The following is a 23,474-nucleotide window of genomic DNA, read 5'->3' as shown; positions in this document are numbered from 1 at the left end:
TATTTTTTATTAAAAAAAAGCCCGCTGAGTTTCTTGCGCCCATTCTTCTCAGGTCTGAGGCAGTTTCTTTTGAATGGGTGATAGATTTTGACGTTCAATAAGTGATTTTAAATCCTATTTTGAATAAAAATATTTGAATTTGAATTTGAATTTGACCCGATATCCGTATGGTGGGCACCATGAAGGATCACACAGCACTCGTTAGTTTGTTAGTTTGATAGGGCCAATGTGCGTGTTCGTTGGTCTTCTTATCTAAACAGCCCAGACCATCGCAGTCCACACACCACTAAATCTCTTATAATAAATTACTTCACTTGCTGTTGAAAGCTTTCTACACCTTGATTTTTACATATGTGTCTTGAGTTGTATGAAGAGTATCATGGCTCCCAAACCTGTTAAATTCACGAAAACTCTTCACCAATGGTGTCGTTATAAGAGAATCACTATTCGCTGCATTTACTCTCAGAATAACTCATAATACGTTTCACCACTTTTTAAAGACAAAAAGTTATTCCTAATAATATTTTACTAAGCATCTTTTCACAATCAGCGTTAGGTACGGATCAGCTCTAAGAACAGAGTCGAAGATGAAACAGTAACTCACGCAAGCCTGAATGTCCTATTATATATTCCAGGATAACATAAGTGTGGCCAGCTTACCAGCGAAAACCCTCGAAAATTCAAGATAATCTCAGGAAGGTTCTAAACTACACGACCATTGACTGTGAAAGGCTGATAGAGTTAAGAGTTTGGAATATGCTCTGTTTATTCCGAAGGGTAAGGTGATGAAGTCATTACACAAAAAAATTCTTAATAATTACTTGCAATTTATTTATGTCACATTCATTCGTTTACGCGAAACATATCTACATCATTGAGCAAACAGGTTACCGGCGAAATTGTTTTCACAAACAAAAACATTTTAACGTAGTTGATTATTTCATTTATTAAATGAATTCTTTGTTAAATGGCGACATTAAATGAACGCGGTAGAGCTATCTAACTGAATCATAATCGTAAAAAATAATTTTAAAATTAAAATTTATTAATTGAAATTTTCAAAACAACAAATCATATATTTAAGAAACAAAATTTAAATCACACTTACGTGGTCGCATAAGAGAGCACGTGTCAATGCCTACGCTAGCGCACGGCTACTACACTATATTACTTACAGGGTGTTCCGAAATGATATTATGGACAATTGATTTATTTAAGTGAAATATGTAGTTTATTTTTAAATATTTTTTTATAAATACGGTTAAAGAGTTATACCAGTATGTTTATTTAATATCGCCATCACAGCGCGACGCTGTATATGTATAATAAAGAATCCCAAAACATTACTTAATAATTTTATGTTATCTAATTTCGCATAATATAAACTTTGGTACTATAATAACACCTAAAATAATTAATACATCTAGATAGGCAACGCATAACAACAGGCCAGATTTACTTATGTGTGCTTGACAGCTACGTCTTACACTCGCGATTTGTTAGACACTTTGTGTTAGTGTGCGAGCGTTGCTGACAATAGAGGTTAGCAGATCGCCGCTATTTTTTCGACCTGTTCACAGCTGCCACATTCTATCTAGACGTTTAAATTATTTAAGAATTAACCTTTATTTTGTTAATACAATATCTTAATCTAACATAACCTATTTATAATAAGTGTTAACTTTTGTAATTTACAACACCTACCAACTCCATTCAAGTGTGTTTCATAAAACTTTTTTTTAATTTCGGTATTCATACTACTTCTAATACTTATTTACTAATTTATACGTCTGGATAGTGCCTCTTGCTGCTAGACAACCGATGAACATAGGCCAGGTTTATTAGTGTAGTGTGTGACAAGCTACGTTTTACATTCACGATTTGTATGTCACTTTGTGTTCTAACTGTTAACATGTACATTTTTTTCGACGTTTCCACACCTGTCACAGTCTATCTACACGAATAAATGATCTAACGTAAAACACATCTCATATAAGGCATAAATATGTTAACATTTTCGTATGCAGTAACATACTGTTAGTCACAGCTTTACCTCACTCACAGCCTTATATATTTATATTACAAATGAAATTCTTAATAAACACATATTAATATTAATAAAATGTTTATAAAAATATTTTTTAGTTTGGGTCATATCATATATTTTTCAATTTATCAAAATGTATTCAATAATAACATTCACCATAAATGAACAAATTTGTAATACAATTACAAAAATCTAACGAACATTCGGAACTCAAAAATCATAAAAACAAATAGTACCTACCTATAGTCACAAGCAGACTTACAATATAATAGCGTCTAGACGAACAAAAGGTGCGAGAGGGAAGGACATTACTAACGCAGATACAGCAAGATAGGAAAGGTAAGCGAATATATTGTTACTGTAACCGATTTTTATTGTCAAGTCGTAAACAGTCAGCCACACTTGGACTTAGCTCCCTAGCTAGTATTTTGAATTAATTGAATAGACAAATCAAAATTGGCAACGTATTCTCGAGCTGCCAGGTCGTCTATAAGCTACTATATTATAAGTGTATGATATCAAACATGTCATGTTAATCGCCCCGTGTTCAATATGCTACGCCACCTACACCTTCACGTTTAAAAACTCCTTTGCACCGGATGCCGGCTAGATTATGGGTACCACAACGGCGCCTATTTCTGCCGTGAAGCAGTAATGTGTGAGCATTACTGTGTTTCGGTCTGAAGGGCGCCGTAGCTAGTGAAATTACTGGGCAAATGAGACTTGACATCTTAGTCTCAAGGTGACGAGCGCAATTGTGGTGCCGCTCAGAATTTTTGAGTTTTTCAAGAATCCTGAGCGGCACTGCATTGTAATGGGCAGGGCGTATCAATTACCATCAGCTGAACGTCCTGCTCGTCTCGTCCCTTATTATCATAAAAAAAAGTACAGTAATAGAACAGTAGTGTATCTCAGCGGTCTCCTTGAAATATATACTTATGTCTGGGCGGAGCGCTAGGGTTGGTACATACAAAAAGATTGATGACGCGGACGGCGCAGCTAATATGACTCGGACAGCGTCTAGCATCCGGCGTGGCACTCAGCAGTTTTGTCTTCCTAAGATTGCTTAGAAGCCGTGTAAATCATGTGTATGTGTGCGTGCGCCGTTCTATTACTGCCTTAATTATAAACGAAATGTTAAGTTATCTACTCCAGGTGTTATATTACTTGTCAGCATAAGCAAATTCTTAATGACACCACGGACTGGGAATAAAGCGAACACCCTCAGGCTCTTTAATTATAAATGTTTATTGTACGATATTACATTGTAATCCATATTTTATATTTTAAAAAAAACAGCCCGCTGAGTTTCTTGCGCCCATTCTTCTCAGGTCTGAGGCAGTCTCTTTTGAATGGGTGGTAGATTTTGACGTTCAATAAGTGATTTTAAATCCTATTTTGAATAAAAATATTTGAATTTGAATTTGTCATGTCATGTATTAATTAATTATGTAGTGACAGAGGTAAGATAAACACAAAAAGCTCATTCGTTATAACTTTAGATCGCGTTAATTAATAACACAGTGTTCCACGTTCAACATTGGTCCATATTCAAGTCAATTCATATAAAAACCTCTATATTTTATACTATTCTTATATATACTAAAAATTTTTTGTACGCACGAATAACTTTTACTTAACAATGTCTGCCCTTTTACTTAAAATTATAAGTCTTTACTTAATATAATTGGTCCATTTTTATGATATATCTTAACTAAGAATACAGAACAATGAAAAAAAAATGTTATTTATTAAAAAACAAACAAAATACGAACCTGGCTTTAAGAATAACCACAGATTGATACTTTTGTGTATTTTTTAGTTTATTGAAACTATTTCACATATAATAATACAACTGTATTTAAAAAATCTTTCTTTTTAATGGGGGTTTATATTTGAAATTTGGAATACTCTGACAAAGCCTCTTGCTGTTACGTAATTATTTACGGTTCTGTATTCTTATTTTTTTGTCACAGTCTATCTAGAAGTATCAAATATATCTACGGTTCTGTATTCTTAAATAAGCCACTACAAATGCCTCCAAACTACAATTACACATTAACATAATGAGAACTGCCACATGGATAGGAATATTTTTTATAAAACTACTTATCAATATCATATATATTTAAACTTCTATACTGCAAGTCCCCTAGACAATATTATGGCAAACCATGACCCTATTAATTTATGTTATTGTCATTCTCATGGCAGGTACAGTGAACACTACAATAAGTATAATATTATATAAACCTGATCATTTGTATCGTTCAATAAACGAGATCCTATCCTTTACTTAGAGTTGCTTTAATATTCAGTTTTTCTTCCCTTTAATAGAAGCCCGAAACTCAGATTTGAGTTTACATAGTAATATCTTCAAATGCGGGTTTTCACCGAAAGCATCGTTAACTTTATATAGTTATTATTATTATAGGTGCCCACAATATATATTTTATTTATTTGTAGCCGCTATTTCGATCCAATTGCATTAATCGTAGTCACGGCAGATCTGACACTTGACACTAAAGGCCCTATAAATAAACTATACCTGACTATATCGCTGACAACATTCTTAATTCAATGATAATTCGGAAGTATTCTGAATGACAAGCAGCATTGCCAATAAACGCGGGAAACGTTAAACGTCCGAATAAACCAATCACAATCAAAATGTTTATTGGTAATTAACTTTTATATTCTTGCGTTAGTCAGGTATAAGTTTATACAAAGTTTATTTGTAAGGCCGTAATAGTACATCAATATGTTCACGTGGCGTCTAATTCGATTGGGTCTTTGATTTCCTAATTCATGACACGCACTACTAATAACGACGTTAATAAATAAAATATACTTTACTGGTCTTCATTTAATGAATGTGAGCCGAAAAATTCCACGATGATAAAAGTTTAAAAAAATACTTATTGTAGTTATGCCATTAAAATATACCGTCCTGGTCTTAGCTTAAAGAATGTGTCTGAATATTAAGTATTTTTGGCAAAGCCGTAAGTGTTCCACTTATGTATGTGCGGCAGAACTTCATTGATAACGGGGTACCACTCGGCGCCGGAGTAGTCTATGGTGGGCAGTTCACCACCGTAGTCAGCCGGCAGGTGACTTGGTTCAAGGTGTTTGTGGAGAGATGACATCTTTGAGCCATGGAAGAAAATCTGTAATGATTAAATAATGGAATTATTTTTTGAAGGGGAACTTCTTTAGAATAGTTGTGATTTGAAACTCGATGAAACGAAAAAGCCAAGACGAAAGAGACACAAACAGGTAAATGTATAGAATAAGATAGGATTAATTATAAATTTGGTTTTAGTACCAGGCGTTCATAGTTGAAGAAGAGATTGTCTTATATATATGACGCGAATACCAGGACTTCATATTCTGTTTATAGGTTTACTTTGCATTACTGTGATCATCACTAAAACCTACAATTATCCTTTTCCCGAAATTTTACTTTCGTAGAACTCTTTTTACTTTTACTTTAGTACTCATTATCTTGTAGCGAAAATTTTTGAAGGTTTCACTTGAATGGTGTGAATTGCACACACTGGTGTTTTTGTCGAAACAATGGGTATCTCGCCACGGCATGGTCACTCTGTTTGATTTATTGTCCAGATCCTTCCAGGTCCAGAATTATAAATATTGGCTAGTAATACCGTCTTATACTACAATTAAAGGAAAAAAATCTAAAACTCTATAACAATTAAAACATTTATAATTAAATAATACAAAATTGTACGGGGGAGTTCGATTTGTACTTCTCCAAGCTTTCCAGTTTGACGAGACTATGGACGTTTTTGTGTGTATGTGTGAGCTAACAGGAGCATTGTCCCAGCGGGCGGTAATTATTCTGCGTGCAAAGAGAGGACTTGCACCTTACAGAGGCTCTAGTATATGGACCAGAACCACTGCTACCTTCTAACACAAATGAAAAAGTGGCTAAGAAAAAAATGGACGAAGCCCATCTAACAGAATGGAGAGATTAGCGAAATAGGTTTATCCCCAATATGATGAAACTACACAGAATACATAAGATTGCAGGTGATACCGGCCAATGTCCCTCAAACAAGCATCTACTTAAATTATTAAAACTTTCATGAGACATTGTTAATTTATTTATTAATACGGCTTTCCTCACGATTTATCGGTGTGGATACAGGTACAGGCACTACGAGCCCAAGTCCGCAGTAAGAGACGGGACATTATCGCGAACCCACTACACTCACCTTGATTAAGGACCTCCGAATGGTCCGAACCTAGTCGGTACCCACACCGATAAATCGTGAGTAAAGCCGTATTAATAAATAAGCATCTATTTACTGTAGGTGTGACAGACACAGAATGCAAGGAGGCAGAAGAACCGCTATAACACGTGCTCATAGAATACGGGCACAAATCCTCCAATCTCCAGCATCACTCGCTGATGCCTGTAGCAATATGATCAGGCTGCTAGACTTCTGGGAAGGTCTGGGCTGATTGGAATAAGAAGACGAATGGAAAAACACAATCGCTCAATCAAGAGGCTAAGTGCACGAACAGCCCAGTAAAACTAACAAGTAATTAACTAACTAACCTCCTTGCAGAGTAACATCAGCCATTATTAATCAAAGGACCATTTCAAACACGACGGCTACTTACTCTGTTCTTTAGTTTTTCTCTGATAAGCGGCTTGAACATCTTCCACACGACGTTGAAGATCATGGGCTCCTTCACGAAGTGCACCTCCTTCAACCGCAGCGGCATCGCGTCTTGAATGAAAGTCAGCAGACGTTTCGAGAAGCTCGGTGTCAAACCCATCGTCTGTGAAAGTTATATTTCATTATTAATACGATGGCACTGCTGCTTACAAAATCATTAGATATTGTGTATTACCCGATTTAGGACAAAATATAACTAATTTCTTCTCGTTAGGACAAATCCGTTTTTAGCGTTGGCTGATCTAGTTGAACCTAACATGAATAAGATAGTACACTTCAGAATAAACTGGTTCGGTCTTTTGTATACTATCATACTGCCTCAAATTTGTCGCCTGAAACAACGCGTAATATTGTAGTAGTAGCTGCGTATTTCATTATAACTAACTGAGAAGATCTTCCACAACATGAAACTTTACAAATCAGAATATTACATTTCATTAGTAAGTCTTTTATAACTAAACTACTATTATTATACATTATTCGTTTTTTTTGTTCCCAAAAAAGGAGAAAACGAGGAACTGCTGGACAGCTTGAAGAAAATATATCCAAAGGTAGTCTTCACAATAATTATAGAGTAAGAAAAAAAATCAGAACCTTTCCATTCTTATAAGTCCCGCACAGGTCAAAATTTTGAAAACGCTAGAACAAATATTAATTTATTTCTTATCAAGTGCCTGAATACAAACTTTCTTGGTGCTATCTTCGTGATTAAAATATTGTTTCCTAAATATATAATTTGTTTGTTTGAAAATTTCAATTAATAACTTTTAAATTTATAATTATTTTTTTACGATTAACGTTAGATAGTTCTAACCGTGTTCATGTAATGTAGCCATTTGTCGTGGTGCTCCCGGCTCCACGCTGTATACTGTACACCGGTCACCAGCTAGTTATAAATATGTATATTAAATTATATCGTAGTTTCATTTATGTTCGTCCGCTCAGAGCAAAATGTATAAAAATAATTAATAATAACAAAAATATTTTCTGCTTTCAAATTATTCACGTATACAATTTAATATCACTCTGATAAGCCAGTATAGCTGTGACTGATAAAAGTAATAATATTATAATATGATTTCTGATAAAAACCGGATATAATACATTTGTAATAAGCATTGATTATAAATGAAAGTCAAATAATAGTTATTTATGCAACTGTTGTGTAATAAAGGGTATTAAAACAAGAATGTGCGTTAGTAGATTGTATCAAGTAGGAACAAAACTTTATCTACACTCATAATATGAATCCTCTATAAAAGATTCTGAAACAGTTAGCTTACTGCTAACATTAAAAAAGCCAGTCCTAATAACCATTACATCATCCAAAGGAGTGTTATTATGAAAACGGATGATATATACTGAATTTCATTACAACAGTCGTTTGGATGATGTAATGGTTATTAGAACATTGGTTGTTTTAATGTTGGCAATAAGCTAACTGTTTTAGATACTTTAATACAGGATTTAAAGGATGGGTGTAGATAAATTAGATAAACAAATGGAGCGGCCACGGCACGTCCCCAGGCAAGACTTGCTTGTGGAAATGGGACAGATGAAAGGACACAATCAGAAATGAAAACAATAATCACTCTTTTCTTAATCGACTTAAAAAAAGGAGGAGGTTCGCAATTCGTCGGTATGTTTTTTTTATGTTTGTTACCTCAGAACTATCGACTGGGTGAACCGATCTTGATAATTCTTTTCTTATTTGAAAGCTGGTGCCTCCCATTGCAATTTGGTCAGATCATATCTGACAATGGCAACCATGAGAAAACCATAAAAAGTCTTGCTATAAGTATGCACATACAACAAATTTAAGAATTACTCAATATCGCGCCAACCGATTTCAATAACTCTTGATAATAATAATTGACGATCATTTCTCTTATTTTATCATTTCTTTTAGCTTTATTTCTATTTTGTACATGTATGTAATCAACAGCCGTAAGTCCTAACCTACAGCAATGAGTTCTTATCAACATGACAAGAACTAAATGTGTTCATACTACGTGCCGGAACCATATTGTGTTCAGTCACATTAGAACACATACAACGAACGTGGTTATCGGCGTCCTTACCGTGAGGAAAATACACTTCCTTCGTATTACAATCAAAGGATATTTAAATTAAATATTGATCTATTATAGATCACACGATACTTAACAAAATACATTGTTTAACTACGTCGTTCACTTAATATTACCTTGAGATAAGTACATCCTATATCCTGTTTTTAGTTGTACCTAGGTAACACAATATTTAGCAAGTCTTATGAGATTTTTACACATGATTCACTATCTCAACCATTAACTCATATCTTAACCAAATCATCTGAGAAATAATTTAACTATGTACAAATATATCCCAAGGGTTCATTAATAAGCCAAGAACGATAGTAATAGACCTGATTTAAATCTTATGATTTATTTTATTTGTGTGTATTGCCAGTAATGACTTACAGTATACAGACGTGCTCTCTTAACTATGGGCCTAATGAAAGGAGAATAGAGAGTGAATGGAGAGGGCTGTGTTCGGAGTTTCCCTGCGAGATCGAATCAGAAATGAGGAGATCCATAGGAGAACCAAAGACACGGACATAACCCAAATGATTGCGAAACTGAAGTAGCAGTGGGCAGGGCATATAGCTCGACGGACAGATGGTTGGTGGAGCAGAAAAGTCCTCGAATGGCGACTACGTACCGGAAGACGTAGTGGTGGTAGGGCCCCCATAAGATGGACCATTGATCCGGTCAAGATCGCAATCTGTTCTACGAGGGCTGTGTAGGACCGATCGTCGTGGCGACCTTTGGGCGAGACCTTTGTCCAGCAATGGCTGGCAACTTCCGGCTGATAATGATAATGATGATGAGATAAATATGTTAAGTATGAAATCGGTTGACTGTTGAGCTCAACATTGCTATTTATAGCGAATATTAATAATATAGAGATAGCTTATACTCGTAGATCATTTATACGTCTGGATAGACTGAGACAGCTGTCAACACGTCGAAAAAAATTTTTGACGGTTGACAGTCAACGTCTATTTTGAGTAATGCACGCACACTAACGAAAAGTGACTTACAAATCGCGTGTGTAAGACGTAGCTTGTCACGCACACTAAAGTAATATACCTGGGCTGTTTTCATCGGTTGTCTAGCAGCAAGAGGCTAAGTATAGACTTCTACTGTTCATCAAATAATTTCAGGCATCTTGACCAACAGCGGTGATATACAGCATAACAATTAAAGCCTTGAGATGAACCCTCAGAATGGTATCCTTTCAATATTCAAGTCACGACTGTCTTCAGAGTCGGTTGAAGCTTCCTCAATGATCAAATTGTGGAGACATTCCTTGAAGACACAAACTGTGATTTTATTGAGCTGACATTGGTATTTGAGACGTGCGGTACTTATACTTAGACTGGTTTGCATCATATTAACTTTGTTTATTAAGTCAAATTTAACGTTAACAGTAACGCTGTCTTTAACATAGACGATGGAATGTGTTGCACCATCGTATTACTTGGCATAGTTAAAGTTATAAAGTGAAATATTATGTCAATATCGAATATTTATTTGAAACTTTTGACAGGACGCTAATTAGCTATTTAACATTAACAATAGCTTTAACCCGCAGAGATTGGACGTTTACGGTTAATAGTTAAAGTTATGACGTCATCTAAAAATTGACAAATGGTGCAACTAATTTATTGCTTAACCGGTAATTTAACATGTTTGTTATAGCTAAAGTTCGTTGGTGCAACCCAGCCTTAAACGAAAATAAATTAATTGTCATAATTTCTATCAAAACTACGACGTAACGAAGATAAAATCCATTTTTCCAATCTTGTCTTATTTACAAGCTTATATTGACATGAGTTGAGATAACCTTCAATTCTATTTATCAATTACTTTTGATAATACCGAGTGTAAATTATTATAAAGTGACAGTATCAATAACGGACTGAATAAAACAATTATTTAAAATGGCTCTGCCAGTTTTCCTGCACAAATAAAACTTTACTGCTTCATCAATATATAAAAATAAAAGAAATAATTTAGAACCTCACAACTAATTGAGTTGCACACAACGTTTAAATTATATTTTGTAATAAACTTAAATTTATTTCATTGTGTCTAAGTAAAATACAATGTAAAAATGTTCTTGATATGAACCCGATGTTGCTATGAACGCAAATGTCTTTATTAATTATAAAATTAAATTTATAATACTATTAAAGTTAAACGAAATCTTAGATATTACATAATAAGTATTAAATTATTGTGTAAATAAATGAAGTATCTGATCGTTATTTCAATAAAATAGCGCCAGGGTGTCGAATTAGCGTGACGGTATATTACAGGCTACATATCTAATATATAAAATTCTCGTGTCACGGTGTGCAGGACCGAACTCCTCCGAAACGGCTTGATCGATTCTCATGAAATTTTGAGTGGATATTGGATAGGTCTGAGAATCGGACAACATCTATTTTTCATCCTAAATGTTAAGGGTGGTCCACACGAAATTTATTTTTTATTTTTATGGCATTTTTTTTTAATTTGTTTTCTTATGAGTCAGCATTTAAAAATACATACAACTTCATTTTCACCCATCTACGATCAACAGTTACTTCTGTATCGCGATTTTAATATCGGCAATACAACGTTTGCTGGGTCAGCTTGTATTATATAGACACGCTAAGTGCAGGCATAGTATTTTTGGTGCTTTATAGCTCAGTACCTAGTCAGGAAAAGTTTTATGACATTTCATATGTGTATATCTAAGCTCACAATATAGTTAAATACTATATGCAATGTAACAATACAGTAAACTTATGTATATTAATTATTCGATTGTCAAGTTGGTAACAATTATTAAAATTACAATAACTTCATATCTTCACGGTACAATCGTTTATATCAGATAATCTTTTCAGTCCAAAATTATCCATTAATTTATGTTTGAAGGCTACGTTATCGAATATCCTGTTTAGAAATTTCGTTTGCCGGTTTAATGACTAATAAGACACATTATACTTCGTACCCTTTATAGTACAGATAACACACGAGTTAAATGCAGAGTTCAGGAATGCGATAGTGATGTGACTTAATTATAATTGATGACTATAATCATGAGTGTGTCGATAAATTTAAGATTTTTTTTTTATTTTATTTATTTCTCGTGCTTTGGCGAGACAACACGTCCTGCGGATGCCTCGTGTAGAGGCGAAACACGTGTCGAATTGTTTTAAAAACAAATATTGGCGGAATTAACACTAAAGAAAACTTAAATCATTTTTATAGATAAATTTAAACAATGCTCTAAGTGTACCATTTCACACTAAAAATAATGTTTTCATAATTTTAACCTAATAATTAAATCTCAAATTGTTGATCTGCATTTCTTCAACACACATATCTAAAACGCTTTGCACCATTTCTCGGGCTTGGCGATAAATAAAAATTCGTATTTTTGGAACTAAACTTAATGGACTTGGATCAGTAATTTTTAAAATAAAAATAAAAAACGGGATTGTAACTGCAGTTTTAACACGACAAACGTTCGATAACTGTCACTGTCGATGACACATCACTACACTGCAGGCTCCCTCCCGCTGTGTACTTCAGGCCCCGACTGCATTCAACTCGCGCCCTACTGTACTTGCATATTCATTCATTAATTTCAGTTAGTAGCTTCAGTCAGACGTCGGGAATAAAACACAAATTATTGAGGCTTCTGAAATATACAGACATGTATTAAGTTCATGTCGATACATATTTTTTAGATAGAAAATATACCTTATAACAAAAGAGCTTAAAGTATACATTTCATTTAGTTTTGATAATATTATATCATTCTATAACACTGTATAATGCAAATTAAAATATTTATAATAGCATACTTTTTTATTTTCATACAGGCAAAAGACATCCTTTGATTATTATAGCACACAATATCAGAATCTTTGACAATTATTCATATACTTACAAGAATTTTGATTTTGTTCATAGTCATCGCAGTTGCAACAGCTATATGAAGCATTCTATTGTTAATTAAATGTAAACACAGTTTTGTGAACGCGCTTAAAATGTATTGGTTAAATCGCTTTATCAATTGTCTTTCAGTCGAGAATTAAACTGGCATTTGAACATTTTTCGGAGGTAATATTGGCATTATCAATGGATCATATTAACCTTTATGTAATATATAAAATTCTCGTGTCCCGGTGTTTGTTACCAAACTCCTCCAAAATGTTATGTGCATAGCGGGTAGGCCTGATAATCGGCCAACATCTATTTTTTAAAGTCCTAAATGACAAGGGCTACACACACCCAAGTATTTATTTTTTGACAAATTATTTTATTTTCATTATGATTCAGCATTCAAAAATACACACAACTGCAAGTTTTCACACTTCTACGATCAACCCCTGTTTTTTAATCACCAGTTTTATATTATTCTGTTCCATCCACAGGTCCATGATGCAATAGGGTTGCAAGATGGCAATCGAATACAATATTTGAATAACGGCAAATTTTATGTATATTTGGTAGGTCTTAACATCGGTTGTCCTCTATTTTTTTTACCCCAAAAGTTTAAATTAATCAATTTTTTTAATTATATTATATGGCAATACAACGTTTGCTGGGTCAGCTAGTCCTACTAATATTATTAACGTGAAAGTTTGTATGTCTGGATGTATGTTTGAGCTTCTTTAACGCAAAATCTACTGAATAGATTTTAATAAAAAATATAGCTTACACACCAGAATAACAAATAGGTTATAATTTATAAAACTATAGTGTGAATTATACAAAATATAAAAGAAGTGTGATTGTTACTAATGAATACAACTAGCGCCATCTCTTATCAACTAGCAAGGAAAAGATCAATACAATTTAAATGGCAAAACAACGTTTGCCGGGTCAGCTAGTAGGTATATAAAACCCATAATTTATTAGTGAACATAATCAGTAATAACATTTCTGTTTAATATTATGAGCCCAACTGTTTATTCCGTCACCAACTGATAACATACAAAGGAGATATTCAAAGAGACTTTGAACCTATCTTTGTTACTATATGCCACTGGTTGTTGTCATCAAACCCAATTCTTTGTGAGTCACGTGTACATAAACAAGGGAGTTTATTATATATTTACATATGTGACTAACGTGAGCGTTGAACAATAGTAAAAGAAAAAATATTTTTACAGCATTGTTTAATAGAGTGAAGCTAGCATTTATGTATATATAGAGTGGTGCATCGTTTTATACATATTTATATGCCTATATCTATACTAATACTAATTACTAATAATAATATATAAAGCTGCAGTGTTTGTTTGTTTGAACGCGCTAATCTCTGGTACTACTGGTCCGATTTTAATGATTCTTTCAGTGTTGGGTAGTCCATTTATCGAGGAAGGCTTTTTTTCAAAATTAGGGATCCGTAATAAAATTGCTATTTTGTAACACAAGGTGTAAAATCGAAAACCTATTTTTGGGTGCGCTGCAAAAACTATTGACAATAGAACAAAATGATGTACAGGCTATAATATAGGCAATATTTTTTTACTTATAAAACTATCGCGTGAATTATACTTTATATGGCAAAACAACGTTTGCCGGGTCAGCTAGTAAGTAATATACAGCCTATATTATAGGCTTAATATTAACAAAAAACATATTTTCCAAATTAGAATGTACTTAAATGAACCTCCTACTTACATGAGATTAGCTCATTGTATTGTAACTACTAAATTATTTTGATACGCTGCAACTTAATCTGTGATATGTTTTGAATTTATTTATGATGACACAACTATCAAAGTGCCGTATACACACACATAAAACACGTCAACATATTATGTATTTTTTAACTGTTTGTATTCTTCAAATTAGTGAAATACATATTCGAAGAATTGTCCCTTTAAGAAAGACCCTGGACCCCAAGAATATGTCTTTTAGCTCGAAAAACCACTGATTACTGCCAAATATTATGTTTTATGACGTTGTTATGTTTTGGCATAAGATTAATCTCGGTAAAGTCAAAGAATAACAGTCAACAATATAACATACATGTGACAATCTACGTCATTGACATTAGTCGAATCAACCTATTTTGATTAATTTATGTTTTTGAAGAAATACAAATTATGATTAGGTACATTTAATTGTGATTCTGTTATTAAACTTACACATTTATTTCCGAAACACGCTATTATGAACCTTTCTCGATACTTGAAAAATATTTAAAAATTAAGTTAAACAACTTTTAATAGATTAAAACGCGTCTAATAGTTAACTGTGTGTTTACATTACATTTTGCGTAAAAGTTAAATTTTTATTATTATTAAAGATAAAAGTTAAAGTTTCGAAACCTTTTCAGGGGGACACTATTTAAATGATACTCCCGTTAATTAAAGAAAATACTATGAAAAAATGTTTTTATACGGCTATCACTACGAGTAGATACAAATGATATAATAATACCTGGTTTCGTGTACACAGTACTTCGCCACCGTGCTCCACGCTGAGACAACTTTCACGTAAATTCTACTCTAGTTGAGTAGGGAGTAGGGACCGCCATCAGTCCATCATTAAGGCGGCACTAAACGCCAGCGACCTTGAGCGATATGAGCTCACGGCTGTCGGCCCGTCATATTTCTATCAAAGCCTATATTTTCGAAATTCTTGCGTGGAAAACGTAATATTTTAACAGGCGCAAACAGTTTATATGCTTTCAATTATCACTATTGATTACTTATCTAAATAAATGTACCTACACAAAAAAAGTACAAGCTCTAAGAATAACTTTTCGGAGAGTCGTACTAAACAAATGCGGCATGCCGAGAAAAAACTTGTTTAAGTGCTATATTTTCACCACAAAACTTGTCTTAAAACACTTTGTTTGCGTATTTTCTGCTTACCCTTTGCCTTAAATCCATATTATTCTGTTGCGATCTGAAGGGCGTCAGATCTAGTGACGTATCAATTATCACCAGCTGAACGTCCTACTCGTATCATCCCTTAATATCATCTAAACATCAAGGGTGTATTGAGAAATCTTAGCTCAGAATGAGGTCATCATTGCTTCTATAATATTCTGACTTTTTTATATGAGAGGTAGCAAAGGGCAAGAGGCTCACGGGATGGGTAGAGGTGAGGCAACCGCCCATGGACATCCGCAGCAACAGGTGTGTCAAGAAATGCGTTGCCGGCCTTTAAGGTATGCTTTTTCATGAGGGTCCCTAAGACTGACGTTTACTTCTAGATTATTGCTACATAACCTATTAGATAAGTTATATATTAAAATCGTGTCTTTATTTGATACAGGCCAGCCTACAAACAAATCACAACTTATTACTTTACAACCTGGGTATAAACTATTTTTATATATTATATTCTACTTTACAATTCAAAAGATCTAATTGTGACTTAGAATTGTTCATTACTTTTTAGATTACTAGCCCGTTCTTGATAATAATATGTATATCTTATCCTAATAATAGAAAAATTAGTCATCATTAGTCAATCATTGTCAATATTAATGTTATTAATTAGAGATCCGACTGATTTATCAATTTGACGAGCTCATAGCCCAGTGGTGTTAAGTAAGACAAAACATTTACATATATGATGAATATCTGATGCCTGATTTGATATCAATCAAAAATTTTTAACTTTATGTATACAGAATTATGTTTTAATAGATAACTGTTTATGAAATTATTACCCATGAAATGAATGAAATTATATCACTAAGTTTTTTGTGATGTGTGGAAATATCAACTTAGCTTCCAAAAGCTCTAGAGGTTTTCTATTGGGTTATTAAGTGTTTGTTTAGAGTTATTGATAATAATCTTTTACCTTGCAGTGTTTGTTAGTTTGTTTAGAGTTACAACAGTTCCATTGCCGTTTTTCTTAAATTTTTCACACATCTTTATTTTGGTATCGATATACAATTTTGGGTTTACTATTTAAGTCCTCTATACACTATAACTCATCGTTATAGTGTATAGAGGACCGTGTAGTACCGCTTTAAGCTTAAAAAAATTATACGACTAGGTAGAGCCTTATGCTATGAGGCTACGCATGATAGCAGGCCCGTTTTATTACTTTATTGTGCATGGTAGGTAAGTCTTACACTTGCCATACGTCAGTCACTTTGTTTTAGTGTACGTGCGTTTACTGTGAATAGAGCCTAGCACTCAGCCGCTATTTTTATCGACGTGGTTATAGCTGCCACTGTCTATATAGACATGTAAATTATCTAAGATTTCAAACAAACAAAATTGTCTGACTGAAAAACTAGCTGACCCGACAGACGTACATAATATGAAATTTTGAATTTAGAACCCAATTTGGACAGTGACATAAGTGGTGGAGCACTTAGATATTTTTAAACCCCAACGAAAAGGAGGATTGCTATAAGTCTTACGTTAGTCAGTATGTCCCTATTTTCTGATCAAGATCTGTTCAGTCAGAGGATTTTTAAGTTTTTAATAAAAAATCACAGTCATATTATAAAAGGGAGAGTTTGTATGTTTATTTATTGGATTGTGTGTTATGGATTTGGATCTAATAAGGTAAGGTTACCTGAAATGAGCGAAACAAACACCCAAAATAATATTTTGATTTACATAAAATAATTGGGTAGACTGGTTATTAAAATGTTGAGTTTCCTGAATTCAATTAAATTTGTTAAAATTTCTTTTTGAGACTTAGACATATTTTCCAGGGTATTTGTTTTACACATTTTACATTACATTGGTGTTAGCGGACATCAACATGTCAAGGATATGACAGCTTTTGTCAAATTGTAAATGTGGCTAAATTGGACTTTTGAGTAAAATTTGACTAAATTTATAGGACATTCAAAAGAGATTTATTTTAATGCTTTTAATGTTAAAAAGTTTTATCATTCTTTTTGAGCATGAATTTTTAAACGCTTAAATCCTTTAGAGGTGAAATATAAATCAGCCTTGAGGAAATGATTCGATAAATGACATTCGACTTATTTGGTTTGTAAAATTCGTCACATCTCTCTTGCTACCAACTGGTGCCAATTCTCTTTCACTATCTTGTGTACGGAAAAACTGAAAAATATTATCTTTTACAGCTGTGCGGTGTATTATTTTTGTACTTTTTTATAGCCATACTTAGGCTTGTTGATTGACGGACACACGACTAAGGAAGAAAGTGTGCTTACATTGTGTTTAAGCACAATTTTGACGTTCCGCTATCAGACTGCTAGTATTTGTCCATAATATTATAGAACGTCTCTGCCACTTGTCAATTATTGTCGTTAGAATAGCACGGTATAGTCCGTATTGCGTGCCGCTTTATATCCGTGCCTGATACGTTCATAGTACGGTCATGGTATGGCACGATGTGTTGCGCAGATGGCTTTACGACTTATATCTACATTTATTAACTTATAGCTCCATATTACAATGTAACAGTCGATGTCATAGTCATTTGTAATTGGTATCGCATACATAATATATTATCGTACAGTCTCGAACACACCACAAAGACAACACGTGTGTATTTATTTATACATTCGCTTTGATGCAAGAGTTTACAATTTCCCTTGCTTGCCAGAACATATTACACACATCAAGAGGAAAGTAAGACCAATTTTTATAATCATTGCAATCATAATACGGTTTTTCTAAGAATGCGACTCGATTTAATGATAGATTTTGTTAACAATTTTGGTGTTTTTCGGAAACAGCTTCTTTGATTTTTTTTGTGTTTTTACACCGGTCTCACAATCTAAACTCACATTATATTGAATTTATTGTTGATGATACACGTGTTTATTGATCGAGTGGTATTTTTAAGTTTATTTTTAAAAAACAAATCCAAGGTCAGCGAAAGTCACAGAGGCGACATAACGTTTAAAATAATTGAATACCAAGTAGTATTGATTGAAACGAATTCATGCAAATCCGAGCGCTTAACAATAGTAAGTGTAATGCATTTTACACGGAAATTGTGCCAAACGACTACAACATAGAAGAACAAACTTTATCCCTATGAATATTAAGTTCAAAATCATAAAAGAAACGAATTGGCAAACTTTGACATAGTAATTAACGGTGTATTGACTTCCGGTGTCAAATAATAATCTAGAAAATAATATTGTGAATATAATTTCACTTTTGGGTTAATATCCCAAACCATGTAATGTTATATTAATAAACCACCACAAGTGGGAGGCTTTTTTACACAGGATGCCGGTTAGATTATGGGTACCACAACGGCACCTTATTCTGCCGTGAAGCAGTAATGTGTAAGTATTAATGTGTTTCGGTCTGAAGGGCGCCTTAGCTAGTAAAATTACTGGACAAATGAGACTTAACATCTTATGTAAATTTTTCGGTTTTTCATGAATCTTGTCCGTAATGGCCAGGGCGTAACAATTTCCATCAGCTGAACATCCCGCTCGTCTCATGAGTAATAACAAAGAATATATAATAGTACAAGTACTGACTACTACTGGTACCTACTGACGAAATAACAAGAAAGAAAGGCTTAAAATTAAACTATTTAATGTTATAAAAATATATAAACATACCTACATATCCACGAAGACTATTCAATAAATAGAACATCCACCATGGGTGACCCTCGCTCGGATTGTCCCACAACGATGCTGACCGAACAAACGGTAAAAAATGTTGAAAATTTTTTTTTCGCAAATTGTGGTGTCCTTAATACGTTTTAAAACCCAAAAAGGCAAAGATTTCGGCTGGAATTGTGTAAAGCATCTTAGACGAACGCTTACGAATGAACCATGTTGTTGCAAGCTGGGTTCAGAAACAAATAAAACTGAACATTACTTAGCTCGATGTCTTAAATAACCGAAACGTCTAGATAGAACCTCTTGCTGCCAGACAACTGATGAAAACAGGCCAGGCTAATTACTTTAGTGTGTATGACAAGCTACGTCTTACACTCGCGATTTGTATGTCACTTTGTGTTAGTGTGCGTGCAATGGTCAAAAGAGAGGTTAGGTTTTGATTTGATTTGATTTGATTATAACAATGGATAAAACGTATTCAACTGGAGCGCTGCTTCTTCGGCACGCTCATAATCCAGAAACAAAATTACTTTGACTTGGCATAAACTACTGGTTTCATCTCAAACTCCAACCCCTAAGAAAGGCGAGTTGTTCGGCCGATAGGCTCTCTTTTGTGGTGGGAAAGGGGAGGTCATGATTGAATATCTCTTTATATACAGAACAAATAAAATACTGCGTATCAAAGAGAGAGAGAGAGAAATGGCAAGGCAAACTAGACAACACAGGTACACATGTGTATGGAGGAAATTTACCCGACCTAGTCATCAGAGATTTATATCTATTTCTAAAGTTCAGGTTATTTGAAAGGATTCGAAGATGATGAAGCCTTAGTTGCTGTAGTACAAGATTTTCGTGATGTTCAGAAATAAAAGGAAGGAATTTTTAGAACAAAATCATTAATATAAAATTAAATTAAATAAATGTTACCGGCACCATATGTACGCATTCTCAATAATTATTGAACGCCTTATGTTTTTTGCTAATACATTTACCTTAAATTACCAGACATAAAGTCCAAAATTATTACAATATTTCTCCAACAAAAGATGGAGATTCCTAGCGTAGTGTTTAAATTCTCTTTGACTCCTAGCAACACAAAATGTACAATATAAATAAAATGATAATCTGAGTCTTTCTATATATGTAAATAATGTTGAACACTGATTACGTAACACGTGCACACTACGTGATCAATTTTAATGTTAATACGTAAAAGGCATCGATGAATTGTACCTAAATTGTGACAAGTCACAAACGCGACTCTCACCCACAAACTAAGCCGTACAGTATTTAACGAAAAGGGAGATGGCAACTTTATTGCTATTCGTAAAAGTCACAAACATCGTGAATATTTTTATGTATATTTTCTAAAGAACGACCTGGATCGCTCGACTTAATTGAAGTCAAAAGTTCTTTAACCGCGTTGGGCACTATTTGGTAGGGGAAAATCTTATGAGTTCGCGTCACCGACATGCTCATGACTGGCGTACGCGATAAGTAAATAATAAAAAAAAATATATCATATAGTTAGCCATTTTTAATAAATTTTATGAACGATGCGGGACCCGAACCCACAACAACCTCCGGCGTTCCCTGCCAGTGCTCTAACCAACTGAGGTAACCGTTAGAGTTACGTATCGTCATAAAACCTTGTATGCAACTCTCAGGCTGTGGCTTCATCTACAGGATCTACTCAACCCCAATATTTGCATATTAGGAAATTGACTTGATATGTCGCTCTTGTAAATCTTAACAATTTGTTATGTTTTTAAAGTGATAACCGTCACTTCTAGGATTAATACATAAATAAAATTTGAAAAACAATTTTTTTTTCTACTTTTTTCTAAGCGGTTCCTCTGCCTTCCACTACTGAGTTATCCATTAACTACAGGACATCCTGTATATGGTCTATATATAACGTGACCATACTTCCCGCTTTTGGCGGGACACTCCAGCTTTCATGCAGTCTGTCCCGGTGTCCCCAGCGAAGCCTTTTGCAAACAGACCAAACGATAATTTCAAATGTTTTTTTTTCCGCTCTAAATGCGTGGAACGACGCGGGCGTCCGCCCGACAATTCAGATTCGCACGGGAAGAAGATCCGATATTTTGAAACGAATTTTTTCAGCCCAAAAATACAATAATACGACTTAGAAGTCACGCCACTACTGGGGATTTGTAAGCCGTGCCTATTTTGTGTTTAGTGCTTTGATTATTTTGTATTATTCTATCTTACATATAAATAAATGTAAAACATTAAAATCTTTTTTCTATTTTTTAATTCCGCAGATGTCTCGCTCTGGCAAAAAATTAATTGCGTTATGTACACAGTGAAGGTCTCCCTTTGGTTAAACACTCTATGTAACTAGGGTAACATAGAGTATGTAAATATGAATTACGATTCATATTAATATTATCTAACATGTCATGTACTTAATTGCTAAATGAGATTACTTACGTAAACCAAGATGGTTATTATAGGTTAGGTTACAGTATTTATAACATCATTACAATTATAATAATTGCGAGGCAATTAAAGTATATTTTGTTCTGCAAAAAAAAAACAATAAAATACATATATTATTTATCATGTATATTTTGTTATTATTGAAAAAGATAATTATTATATTAAAGGTGTTCATAAATCCTGCGTGTTAGCAGGTTACTTTAATAAACGTGTTATTTACACTATCGGGAGTGTAAGACATACCTATAATGCACACTAAAGTAATTAACCTGGCCTGTTGTCATGCATTGCCTAACAGCAAGAGGCTCTATCTACATGTAAAAATTATCAAAGCTTAAATATCTACAAAAAACGTTTAAATAATATTTCTATAAATTGTTTGTTTCGTGCAACCCATCTTAAACATATCGTCTAACAAGATCACGCGATTTAAGTTATTTAATACTAATTATTATTTAGTATAAAAAGAATTGAAAATGAAAAAAAAAAAACATTTTTTGTAAACTTTAAAAAAAGTTATAAACACTTTGACACGCAAACGTCACTGTGTCACCGATGTATTTGAAGTAAGTAGTACTAGAAGAGTCAGTAATTTAGGCTAGGTTGTGTTGGTAACGTTAATATTCCTTTAGATTACATTACAGACCTACCCCGTCCCCATCAAAAGACAACCATCACTACATTTATCCCATACGTGGATGATTACTTCACTGATAAATCAATAATTTTCATTTGAATGCGTGCCAACATCTGTAGACAATCCTGACATTTTAGTTCACTCACTCGGTATTCGAATTCATAGTGAGTAAAAATTTTTTTTTTTTTTTTTCAGTGGGAGGCTCCTTTACACAGGCTGCCGGCTTGATTATGGGTACCACAACGGCGCTTATTTCTACCGTGAAGCAGTAATGTGTAAGCTTTACTGTGTTTCGATATGAAGGGCGCCGTAGCTAGTGAAATTACTGGGCAAATGAGACTCAACATCTTATGTCTCAAGGTGACGAGCGCAATCGTAGTGCCGCTCAGAATTTTTAGGTTTCTCAAGAATCCTGAGCGACACTGCATTGTTATGGGCAGGGCGTATCAATTACCATCAAATGAACGTCCTACTCGTCTCGTCCCTTAATACAAAAAAAAAACAATATCACTGATAAGTCATACAATATTTAATATATAGTTTAAGCTATCTGCACTTTCCGTGAAAATTGAATACCATTATTATATGAGGAAAAAAATAATTTTAATTAATAAACATTTGACATAACCTAATGAATAAGCAGTTAACGTTAAGTTATAACGTTAGTTTCAGTCTTAGATAATTTTATACGTACGTCGATAAATTGAGGCAAACTGTTGGTCTCTATTTTCATTTAGTTGTTATTGAAATAGTATATAAATATATATCCCAGAAGTGAGAGTATATAAAATTCTCGTGTCACAATGTTCGTTCCCGTACTCCTCCGAAACGGCTTGACCGATTCTCATGAAATTTTGTGAGCATATTAAGTAGGTTTGAGAATCGGCCAACATCTATTTTTCATACCCCTAAATGTTAAGGGTGGTCCACACGATTTTTTTTTTAATTTTTTAAACATTTTTTTTTAATTTGTTTGATTAAGAGTCAGCATTAAAAAATACATACAACTTCAAATTTT

The 23,474-nt window shown here is 33.7% G+C and overlaps 1 protein-coding gene across 3 annotated transcripts in view; it reads right to left on the bottom strand.

Moving 5' to 3' along the window:
* Nucleotides 1-807: 807 nt before the first annotated feature.
* Nucleotides 808-23,474, bottom strand: part of LOC126969267 (retinaldehyde-binding protein 1) — a 52,454-nt gene continuing 29,787 nt past the window's right edge. For all 3 annotated transcript variants that reach the window (XM_050814648.1, XM_050814647.1, XM_050814649.1), the window contains exons 5-6: nt 6,695-6,856; nt 808-5,214 (exon numbers count right to left, since the gene is read on the bottom strand). In XM_050814648.1, coding sequence (XP_050670605.1) covers nt 5,029-5,214; nt 6,695-6,856 — 348 coding nt within the window. In that variant the 3' untranslated portion in view covers nt 808-5,028. The remainder of the gene's footprint in view (nt 5,215-6,694; nt 6,857-23,474) is intronic.

Source organism: Leptidea sinapis, chromosome 17, assembly GCF_905404315.1.
Source record: "Leptidea sinapis chromosome 17, ilLepSina1.1, whole genome shotgun sequence".
NCBI classification, from domain to species: domain Eukaryota; kingdom Metazoa; phylum Arthropoda; class Insecta; order Lepidoptera; family Pieridae; genus Leptidea; species Leptidea sinapis.
Note: the sequence above shows the minus strand (reverse complement) of the source record. Positions and strands in the feature narration are given on the sequence as shown.